Source organism: Hemitrygon akajei, chromosome 4 (assembly GCF_048418815.1).
Source record: "Hemitrygon akajei chromosome 4, sHemAka1.3, whole genome shotgun sequence".
Classification (NCBI taxonomy): domain Eukaryota; kingdom Metazoa; phylum Chordata; class Chondrichthyes; order Myliobatiformes; family Dasyatidae; genus Hemitrygon; species Hemitrygon akajei.
Genome location: NC_133127.1, coordinates 161,945,560 through 161,957,998, shown reverse-complemented (window position 1 = coordinate 161,957,998; position 12,439 = coordinate 161,945,560). Strand labels below are relative to the sequence as shown.

General features: G+C 37.1%; 1 protein-coding gene across 1 annotated transcript in view; it reads left to right on the top strand.

Annotated features, from left to right (window-relative positions):
* flt1 (fms related receptor tyrosine kinase 1) overlaps positions 1 to 12,439 on the top strand; it is a 155,935-nt gene that overhangs the window by 50,016 nt on the left and 93,480 nt on the right. Inside the window, exon 10 of the mRNA XM_073043818.1 lies at positions 112 to 268. Coding sequence (XP_072899919.1) covers positions 112 to 268 — 157 coding nt within the window. The remainder of the gene's footprint in view (positions 1 to 111; positions 269 to 12,439) is intronic.

Sequence of the window (12,439 nt, the reverse complement as noted above, 5' to 3'; positions counted from 1 at the left end):
CTTAGGCTCTGAGCATGTGAATAAGGCCTTAGTATATAATTTATCAAAGTGCATAATTTTGATTTTATGGCATTTTTGGCTTTTGGTTTTCTAATTAATTTGTTTTTACAGTAAAGCCACATATATGTGAAAAGGCACTGCCCACTCAGAACCATGATCTCTATCCTCTGGGCAGCAAACAGACTCTGTCATGCACTGCCTATGGCATCCCCATTCCTAGAATTCTATGGGTATGGCAACCTTGTGCCCAAAATAGTTCAAAAGCACAGTAAGTAAATTTGTTTTTTTTAACATTTATTTACATTGTAAAGTTTTATTAACAATATGGGTTAAGTGCAGGTTATGGGTTTACTTACATTTATTTAATTAAAAAGTCAGTGTTTAATATATATTTCATTATTGTAATTTCTTATGCCTTATGAATGTAGGTAGCCACAAATTGTGCCAAAATAATATTTTTATAAATGCATATATGCCAAACACAAAAATAAATGAAACAGTTTTAGCTATTATAAAATCCTCAGGGCGGTTGGTGTTAAAAAGGGCTAGATATTTTTGTTTATCTAAATAGGCTTTCTCACAATTTTAAATTATCAGAAAAGAAATTCACATTATCTCCTCTAGTAAATATCATTTTAATCAGAAACTTCCATTGAATACCTTTTAAAGATCATGTACAAAGTATATTTAAAACTTTTTAGAGGCTGGTTCTCCTTTCTTTAAATTCCTTCCCCACTTTACTTTGGTCTATTGGCTGATACATATCAATACAAAAAGATTATTGGAAAGAAGTGTGTTTGATTGGAATTTCTAATGGACAAAGCTTCACTCTAAGAAGCTGCAGCCTATGGTAAGCACTTTCTGTTTGCACTTGTGGTATTTTCAGGAGGCAAATATTTAAAAGGGCCAAAGATTAATGTGAATCTCCTTTAAGTAGAGTTAATCATGGTTAAACATCTATAATTTTTAAATTTTCATTTTGTCTGTGTTTACTTTGACTTCATGCTTTATCACTGATGCAACATGTCCTAGTTTTTAAATTTGCTATTACTTGTTTGATTGGACTATGTACAGTTATAAACAGTAAAATTTAATTTGCAGGATTCCTTGTTCTGCCCGTGTACTTAAATACAAATTTTACACAGTATCATTGAGTTCACACAGACTACAGGTATACAACAGAAAAAAAGTGTTATTGAAGTATTCATGAGAGATTTTTGTGTTGTCCCTAATGAGACCATAGGTAAAGCAAAAGGCAATGGTTAAATGATTGTGACAGAGTATGTATGATTGATTTATAGAAACATTCAAATTACTAGTTTTTTTCAAGAATCTTTGTGAGAACTGATATTTCATCCATGTCCAATTATGATTCAAAAATCTCAGAAGTACCCTTCTGCAAATATAGCATACCTATTTTCAAAGCTACAAAAATGTTCTGTGTGTAGACTTTGTAGGCAGGTTAAGGCATATTTAAAGAAAATTAATTCCACAAACTTTTCCCTTCTTAATATGCTTGTTCTCCCCATGGTTTTTAATAATGATTTTACAGTCTAATGTTCAATGATGAAAAGAGTTTTTTGCTTTCTGCTGTTTTTCACTTTATATGCTTTTTAATTACTTAATTTAATAAAGTGTCTTGTAATCCACTCCATGTTAATGTGTTAATTTCAGTATTTTTAGTTCTAACAGAGGTATCTGCTTCTATACCATTCAGATTAGCTATTGCATGTCTGATGGTGAACTTTATTGTATTGAACTTTATGAACATGATGACAGAATAAGACTGTTGATTTACATCATTACACTTACATATGACTACATAAACAGATGCTTTTGCACTTTACATGGGATGGGGAATGAGGTGGAACTGATTAACGTACAGTCCTAATAATCTGGAATTGAATATAGCTAAATTAATAAAATTGTTCATTGACCTGTAAACCTCTTAGATTTGGTGATACCAAGCAGGTTTTTGGTAAATGGGGTCACTCAACAGTTATTTGGTTATAGTTCTTAATTATTTAATGGCTTTCTTCAAACTGATATTTTTCAAAGATTGATTCAATGAATATTTCTCATGGTCAGCTGATGTTATTTCAGAAAATTATTCTTCATGCCTCCGAGCTACCAGTTCTACTCTTTGCAGCATTAAAAATAGAGGAAGACAATTTCTGCATAATTTTCAGTTTGGAAAATATTAATGTATGAATTTTTTTTTGCAAATGTACATTGCTACTTGAATAAGTCAGGATGTATCTAACAGCAGCTACATTAGAGACAGCAATTACGTTCTTTCCACCGTTAATGAGCTTCGAATGCAAGGAAGGCTTTGGTCAATTCAATTCCTTTCATAGGTTCAAACAACAGCTGAGAGCACTAGATACGGCAACGGCTGTAAGACACAACACTTGCCAATAATGTTTATATAAAGCTGGGTCCTTTTGAGCAGATGGGTACTCCCTTAACTAGCAGAAACTTGAAACCTCATCTAAAACATACCATGTGACAATCATGAAAAATGTTCAAAAAATTACTTCAACATCTTCATCAACAATCCGTAATATTTTAATGCATATATTAAGCATATATATCCAAAGGGATACAGGGTTTATTTACGACATCACAAGATTTGGAAGTTTTATCCTGCATGTAAATCTATATGCCAAGGAATGCCCTGCTCTGTCAGGAAAGATCAAGCAAAATATGCGTATGGATCAAATTTCATGTACTTGTCTTTTTTTTGCTCAGTGACTCATTGTCCGACATCCACTTCATATCTTTTTTCACCATGCGTTGCAATGGCATGGGTACCTGCCAAAATCTGGAAGGAATTGAATTTAATATTGGACCATTGCTAGGAACAACCTTAATGTTATGCAATATTTTTGGGCTTTGATGTATTGGTGATAGTTTCTACATTTTCCTTCACTTTGTAAGCCATTAGCATCAACTTTTAAATAAGGTACATACTGATTATTGTAAAAAGGCAGTATGTTTCACTTCAACTTCATATTGTGCTCCTTTTTATCTCCTGAACGAATCCTCCAAAACTGAAAGATTTTCTTTCTCAGATAGTCTTGGTTACATGAGCAATAATCTACAGCTTGCAAGATTTTATTCATCATGGCCTGGAAAATTTTTGATAATGATTTGATTCCATTTAATTTATGTATGAGTTAAGTCCTTTGAATATGTTGCTGCTTGTGTGCTATGATCTTCATCTTCACTCATTGAACCGTGTTATTCCAGAGGGGTCGTCTATGAGCAGATGGTCATACATTTTCAACAATTTTTTTTAATGTATGACTTTGGAATATATGTAAATACCGATACAATTTCAGCCTGTCCTTTCCCATTAAAGTTGATCTGTTGTTGTTCATTACAATGCCTGGTGCTTTTACTTGCTGTCTGTTTAACTTTAGGTCTGTTAAACCTTATTCAGAGTAGTTTTCCAGCATGATTATTACTTTCCATCAATGGTATTTGGCTGAATTTATAAAAGGAAGTGTATTAACTCATCATCAAACAATCTGCAACAGTATTAATTTGCATGTTTTCTAACCAACATCTTTATTTTCTGTTTGTTGCAAAAACCATATAATATCTATTCCTCACTATATGAACTTCAAAATCCTTCATCCCAATTGCCACCAAAACTACTTTTATTGTTAATTTTGCAAACTTTTGAAATGTGATTTAATTCTCAATCTTTGTCATACTTGACCATTATAAACAGAAAGAACTGCACAATGGCCATTCTAGTGATAATAACTAAACTCGTCTCACTCGTATGCCTCAGACTCCATAGTCATTGGAGTTATACAGCATGGAAACAGGCCCAATAGCCTGGCTGGTCCAGGCAGAACAAGTTGTCTACTTGAGCTAGTCCCAATTTTTCCTGAATTTGAACAATTCCTTCTAAACTTTTCCAATCCATGAGTGATTAAATGTCTTTAAAACATTTTAATTGTACCTGCTCTACTACTTTGGTGACTTGTTATAAACCGTCTTTCCTCTGTATGAAACATTTGCCCTTCATGTTCCTTTTAAATCTTTTCTATCACACTCATATTCAATCATGTCACTGCTAAATTTAGCTTAACTTCATAGTACGGTGCGCTGTAGTCCAGTGACAGATAAACTTTGCTGATACTTGCCATTGTGGTTTACTGTACCTAATCATCTGTGCATAGAGGCTTTTGACAAATTACTTTCCAATCAGTTCCATTGCTGTACCTCATCTAAAGCATACCATGTGACAATCATGAATAATGTTCAAAAATTTATTTCAACATCTTCATCAACAATTAGTAATATCTCAACGCATGTATTAAGCGTGTATATCCAAAGGGATAAGGGGTTTATTTACAAGATATCACATGATGTACTTAAAATCTGAGACTTTTAGATGACAGGCTGAAACCAGAAACTGCTGTATAAAATGAAGGTCAAACTGCACTTGGAATATTGTGTATAGTCACCACACAACAGGAAGGATGTGGCAACATTGCAAAGAGTGCAAAAGAGATTCACCAGGATGCTGTCTGGAAAGGAGGGCTTCACTTATATGGAAAGGAGAGATTGGAGAGGCTGAGTTTATTCTCACTGGAATTTAGGAAGCTGTGATGGTTATAAAATATTAAGTGCAGAAAAGGGGTAGATATTCAGAGTCTAGAGGTCATAAGTTTAAAGCGAGAGGGGAGACATTTAATGGAGATCCGAGGGTTTTTTCACACAGAGGGTGACGGGTATATGGAATGAGTTTCTTGTGGTCCTAGGCAGAGCAGTTATGCAACCAGATTGGATGGTTTCTATGGCGCATTGATAAAAATTGATAAGGGTCGATGGGGACATCCTATATTTCCTTAGCTTCCTGTGGAAGTAGAGGCATGAGTGAGCTTATGCCAAAGTCCTACATTTTAGAACTATAGTTGAAATGAAGTCAATCCTGAAACAGATGGAGAAGCCCACAAGTAGTTTCACTTTGCTCCTTTGACCGTGTAGGACCCTGATAATGACAGTAACACATATGCTAAACACTGCAGATATGATGACAGTAGACACTGATAAATTAATCAGATTTGCTACTGTGCCTTCTGGTGTTTGTACGAACCAGGAACAGAATAACTACTTCCAGATTTTTCATTTACCTCTCTCACAAGGATTGTCATCAAAATTTTAATCCCAACAACTATCCCCTCACTCCACCCCTCGGTACTACTAACTAACTCCTTTTAGGATTAATCTCTGATTGGGCTCAATGAACAAAATGCTGGATTCCCTCCAACAAAATCCCCACCCCTTACCCCAGTGTATAGGAGAACATTCTGTTTGTGCATATTAATCATTTGTTGTTTGGTAGACAAACTCTAATGAAACTTATCAATTAAATTATTTTAGTCTTTTCACTGGTCTCTTTTAGTCAGTCCACTTAGTATTTGACCAAAGTTCCCTGAAATTGAAAGTCTGCTACTACCTACCACAAAAATAGTAGTGCAGCAGTTAGCGTAACACTGTTGCAGTGGCAGCAATCTGGGTTCAGTTCCTCCAGTGTCTGTAAAGAGTTTGTATGTTCTGCCTCTGACCATGTGGGTTTCCTTGGGGTGCTTTGGTTTCCTCTCGCATTCCATAGACATACTGGTTGAAAGGTTAATTGGTCATGTGTGTAATTGGGCAATTTGGGCTCATTGGGCTGAAAGTGCCTGTTATTGTACTGTATTTATAAATAAATAAACTATACATTTTCTGCAATTAAAATCATCGTCTATCATTGAAGCAAATTGAGTGACCCCTGGGCTTTTAAACTAAAGTGTGATAGAAACATTCTTGTACGAGCCCTTATTGGAATTCATATCTCTACTCTGTTGTCATCTCAGGACATTTTGAAGGCAAGCTGCAGTCATTAGTATAACAGGAATCACTGACTTCTGATAAAGTATTGAAACATACTTAATCTGAATCAAATCGGAAGACGGTAGAAGGAGAATAAATACTCCACAGGATTAATTTTGAATTTGGATCGACTCTTTACTGTTCAGAGATTGTGACTCATATCCTAATTTAGAATTTTTTGAATTAGCAGTTTTTGTGCGAGTTCCAATGCCACAAGGCGGTTATTAAACACATTGGCAGGCAGATAGTAATGGCCTTCTCCTGCATGAACCATGGGAGTTTTCTTATCTTACTTTAGCAGAAGGTGCTACAAGTTTCCTGTGCAAAATCACAGTATATGCGGCTTTCCTCTTGTTGTTTTAGTTTCCTCCCCCAAGCAAGACCATTCCCAGCAGCACAATTGTCTCTCACTCTTCAAATGTGGTGCAATGCACTTCCCTTAAGTGCCTGATTAATGCTTGAGACTCAATCAATCCTAAACATTCCATCACAACCACAATGGTGACAAATATTTTTTCAAGGTTTAAGTTGCTACAACAGCCATGCCCTTTAACAATGCCATGAGAAACTGGCAGTGAAATAAATTATGTTAAAAGTTTAGCGGAAATATTAGTATAATTTCACAATTAACTTTCAGTTTCATGATTGCATTCTGTTTAATATCCATTTTATCCAATGTTGATAAAAATACTTAAATTATGACCCTTTCATTTGATTTCTCATGAAGTGACTGCACAAGGAAAGCAATGATTTTGTAAATGCCAGAAAGACTCAAATACTTGATAACAATTCTTTCCCTAAAAATGTTGGTGTATCCCAAGGCCTGGGCACAAATAGCAAGAGCTGTACAACTTTTGACCCAAATTGAGCTTGTGCTATGGTCAGATTGGAGATAATCAGAGAAAGAAGGTTTGGGTTAGGGCAGTGACTGGTCACCAGTTTATGCCACCCAAACCTGCACACTTTTCCATACTTCTTGAGAAATCATCTGAAAGGTTTATAATTTAAGTATTTTTATCAACGTTAGAAAAATATATATTGTGTCAGAATACAATTATGATATTGAAAATTAATTGTGAACTTAAATAATATTCTTGCTAAACTTTTAATGTAATTTGATTATGTTAATGTATGTGTGCATCTGTGACTGGAAGTTGGGAGGAATAGCTTAGAGACCAGCTGTGCAGAATGGATCAGAAATTGGTTATAGGGGATGGAACAGGGACAAATTAATGGTGGAGGGATAGACACCCAGTTGTTCGGTGGGGGGGGGGGGGCAGAGGGTGGGGAATTGATCAGGAACATCTTGTTGCAGAATGGATAAAAGACCAGATGTTACAGAGCTTGAACCAAGATAATTGTCATGGGACTAGATTGGATAGGAAGTTAAGGGAGGGCATGTTTGGGGAAGAGGGATAGATGATAGATGGAAAGAGGAGGGAATGAGAAAATGAGGATCTTTGGTGGAGGCGACTTGAAAGTTGTCATTAGGGGGGGGAAGGCGGCAGATCTTAAGAAGAGGAAATGAGTTGGAGACCTCAAGCCAGTAGATGACAGATGGCTTGGTGCAATGTGTCAATGGGTTCTTGAAGGGTAAATATAAGTGATTCACTTACCTGTCTAGTAATCAAGTCTGGCACTGTGCTGAAATGACCATCTAGCCACAAGTGTGCCCTTCACTGGCTATTTTGAGAATAACATCCAGGTCTGTCAAACTCTTACATGGCTATTGCATAAAACCATCATTAACATTGAAATTTGTAGAAGTAAGCCACACAGCAGTTCTGACCTTCTCCAGCATTCAATTTAATCACAGCCTACCTACTTGTCAGCTAAACTTGGCATTCCTGCTCACTTTTACTTCCTGGTTTATCAAGAATCAATCCATTTTGCATTAAAAATATTCAGGACTCTGCTTCCACTGTCATTTAAGGAAGAGCATTCCAAAAGTTCCCAAGTCTTTAAGATAAGGAATGTCCTATCCCTGCCATAAATGGATGACTCCTTATTTTCCAACTGTAACCCCTGCCCCCACCACGCCCTCTAATAGATCCTCCCACAACTGGAAAGATCTTCTCCAGATCCACCCTGTCATTGATAATAAACTGGATTCTGATTCTTATATTGTATAGTTAGTTTGTCACCTCTCACTCATTCTTCTAAAACAAGCCCAGTTTGTCAAATCTCTCCTCATAAATCAACCCTGGTCTAAAACTAGTAAAACTGTGAATTGCTTCAAACACATTAAAATCCTTAAATAAGAGGACTATCCCGTACACAGCACTCCAGATCTCTAGATGTGGTTTGGCCACCACCCTATGCAAGTGGGTGAATGATGTTACCCCCATGCTTCCCTGATGTGGTAATTTCATTGATGGTATAAGGCTGACTCACACCGAAGAGTTCTTAGCTGAGTTTCTGGAGTGACTCAATCTGATCCATAAATAGACATTGGCATATTTCATTACGGAAAAGATGATTCTTTTGATTTAAACTATTGCATACATCCGAATCCTTAGGTACTGATGTTTCTTTTGGTATTAAGTACAGTTTCTTCTGGGATTCCCGTACTGTGGGTATGAGGATGACAAGCTCACAAACTGGAGACACAAGCGAGTGCAGATGCTATAATCTGGAGCAAAAAAATACAAACTGCTGAGGGCATTTAATGGGTCAGACAGTACTTGTGGAGGCAAAGGGATAGTTGACATTTCAGGTAAACACACACTAAGTTCTGGAGGAACTCAGCAAGTCAGCATCCATGGAGGCAAAATAAATAGTTAATGTTTTAGGTTGAGACCTTCAACAGGACTGCAAACAGGAGCAACAAGTTGATATGTAATAGGTGAAACCAGGCGAGCGGAAAAGTAAGAAGTTAGGAGATGATAGGTGGAAGAGATGAAGGGCTGAAGAAGAAGGACTCAGGTAGGAGGGATTGAAGACCATGGAAGAAAGGCTGGAGAAGGGGCAACAGAAGGATTCAAGCATTCAAAGTACATTTATTATCACAGTATGTATAAATAATACAATCATGAGATTTGCCTGCTTACAGGCAGCCACAAAGCAAGAAATCTGAAAGAACCAATGCGCAGAGAAAGAGAAAAAAAAACACAAATCGTGCAAACAATAGGAGTAAGCAACAGCATTCCAAGCCAAATTGAATCCTTAGATTTGAATTCCTGGAACAGCCTGGAGTAGGTCCAAAGCCTCAGTCTCATTCATCATATAAGCGGGGAAAATCGCCGAGAGTTCACAGACATGAAGCACGTGAAAACATTGATGGGCTGTCTGACTTACTGAGATCATCCAGCAATTTGATTTTTTTACTTTACAAACTGGAAGAAACATAGGTTTGAAATGCAGTGCCAACAGTTATATGCTCAACGAATCTATTAAAAAGATTAGACTTTCTCATGTTTCTTTTGGTCTTATTATTTCACTTCAAGCTGTAAAAAGGGATAAAGGGAGATTGAGGTCAACCTATAACCAATAGTGCCATTATTTGATTTACAGAGATAACAAGTTATTTTAAGGAAAACATCTCACGGTGTATAATGAGAAGAAAATAGTAAGATGAATTTACGCCTTTCGAAGTAAAGCCTGGTCAAAAGTGACCATCGTAAAGAAAATAAAAGATAGCAAAGGGAAGAGGGCAGAGAGATTTTGGGAGGAAATTCAAGAGCTTTGGATCACTGAAGGCACAACCACCATGTTAGGGAAAAGGAAATTAGGGAATAGAGAGTGAACAGGAAGGAGCGGCTGATGGCATGGTAGTGTGCAATAGGTCAGAATGAGGGACGCAAAGTCCATGCAGGGAGATAGTAGAACTACAGGAACTGCAAACTATGGAGTCATTTGAAGATATAGGCAAGAATGTAAATGTGAAACATTTCTGGAGTGTGAATCTGCATTGCTCAAAATCCTCATTGAAGAAATCAGAAAGTAAGACGGTGGGAAATTTGAAGATGGAGGAAAAAAAATTATAGAACTGAGAATAAAGGAAAATTACAGAGCCATGAGCAGTTGGTAGGTGTTGGGTGAAATCTGAGGAGGGCAGGAATAAAATTAAATAAAAGAGAATCAGAAGAAGAGGAATAAAGATATAAAACATAATTAGCGTTTACAAATGTCTTCATGAAATGTGCCATAAAAATTATGAGATGAAATATTATGATACCTTAATATGCCAAGAAACATCGAAATTGCATGTTTGCCTAAATGCTACATATTATCATCAAATTGTTTCTTACTGCAGAGATTCCAGCAGAGTGAGAAGTCAGCATAAAGCACCTGCTTAAGGAGGGCATTGTACATTTAGTGGGAAATGACTTACAGGAAACTAACATATCAATCAGCTGGCTCTCCTTGAGTAGACTGCCTCGTAGTTATCCGTCCACCCTCTGCATAACTTGTACTCCCTGCCTCTTTGCCATGTCCTTAAACCTTTTTTTTCAAATATCTGTGCTTCTGTTTCCTGATGATACTGTGTCCAACATTATAACAAGAATACTCCCTGGACAACTTGAGTGCAGCCAAATTTTCTTTCTCCAACTGTAATTTATGTGTCTTGCCAGTGTTTGTTACCTTGATGTTTCCTATTGTTGATAGTTTGTGATTGATGTGCTCTTCGACTTAATCTATTGTATGCAGTGTCAGGGTTTGGAATAGTTGCCTCCATCCACTTTCTTGCGTGCCATTGGTGAGAATAATGTGCTATCATCCTGAGGTAATTTCTGCTGGCCATTCACACATGGCCCTTCTTTGGATGGCACCTCTGTATGGTGAGGTAAGGCAGTAAACTCAATGCTGTAACAGGAATAAGAAATTCTTATTGACAGCTCTCCCTATCTGCTCCCCAGTCTGTATCTAGGAAATGGAAAGAGTAAGCCTAAAGAGCTCTTCTTGCAAACTTTTTAAACATATATAGTACAGGAATAAAAACACAGGCATGCACACACAAACACATATATTATCAAATTATATGCACTACTGCCATTCATTCACTATGTTAGATATGGCCAACACAGCTTCACTTCCAATAGTTTGTGCTAACACTGCTGTATCAGAGGATTTTCTGGGTACTGCTTATCTAATATGAGATTATATCATTTTACCTGCAGCTCACGTTGGACTAACTCGCCCTTCAGTTCTTTGTGAACTCTTTCCTTTTTGTTTAAGAGCAAATTTGCATTTACCACTATTCAAAAATCTAAGAAATCCTGATGATCAAAACTAATTGCTGTCTTTTTTATAATGCCTTAAAATATGATGCACAGGATGGCAGATTTCTTCAAGGAGAAGCAGGAAGCTAGCAGACCCTCCGAACATATAAAGCAAAAGAGATTACTGTGAAGGTTCACACTGGGAATCAGGCCTCAGTTGTACAGCATATCAGTTTGTTCAGGAATCTCACATTTGTATCCAAGATCAGCTTTAAATGCCACATCCCATAACTAGAGCATTGGCATTACATACAGAACAACCAGCAATCTCTATCATTTGTATGCTCAACACACCTGCACCGGTCCAAGTTTCCCAGTGATATCTCAGTGACTGAACACACTGCTAATCACTTAGGCACATTATCCAAACACATTCACTTGTGCACTCATCCTCTCCTGTAGGACAAATCAGTGCAGAAGCTCACCAACCACCACAATGGAGATGACCGAAAATGTCGCCAGCCACAGACCCAAAACTTACAAGGTGATGGTACCCACACACATAATGCTCCATATTGTCTCTCACTTCCCTCTCATCCCATGATTGATTCAAATTTACCAGCAGATGGCACAAGATTTCAGTTCTTTCTTTGCACTACACCCCTCACCACTACTGTAGTCTACACTTTACCCTTTCCACATACACAAGAGATGTAACCTGGCCAGAGAATGGCATAAGAATAAGGATAGAGGGAAAGTGAAAAAACACTGATCCTAACTCCTAGTCACAGACTTTGACACTACTCTTAATTAGAAGTTAGCATGGAAGTGGAGTGGTAAGGTTCTGTGGAAGATAGATCTGACAGAATTTCTAAGCCATTCTTCAACAGCATTGTTTTTGCTAATCAGCCAGTCAGGCTAGCATATTTCTGGTTAGGTCAAGAAGATGGTGGGTCTTCAGGATCTGTTGCTGCTAGGGTCATTCACTATCTACAAAGCAAGCTGCAGCCTCTGTAGTCTTCCACCATTGCTGCTTCTGAATTAACTCTGTACAGGAGTGCGAGCATGACGGTGAACAGTCATTAAGTGATGATTCCATGATTCTCATGCTTTGATTTGTAAATTCGCTTTGAAATGTTTTCTTCATTTTTTTTGCATTATGGAAAAGAGAACATTGACAGAGGGGATGTAATGAGGATAGAATTGTTGCTAAATGGGAAATTAAGATCATCTTTACTGGTAGCACAGTTGTAGGAGCTGTTCAAGGTCAACTTGGCCAGAAAGGGTTATCTAAGTTTAACGCTACCTTATTTTTCAAAGTTATTTTCCACTTCCTCTTCCTGTATGACAAAGTAGTTAGAGCTGAACCCTCATAATAATGA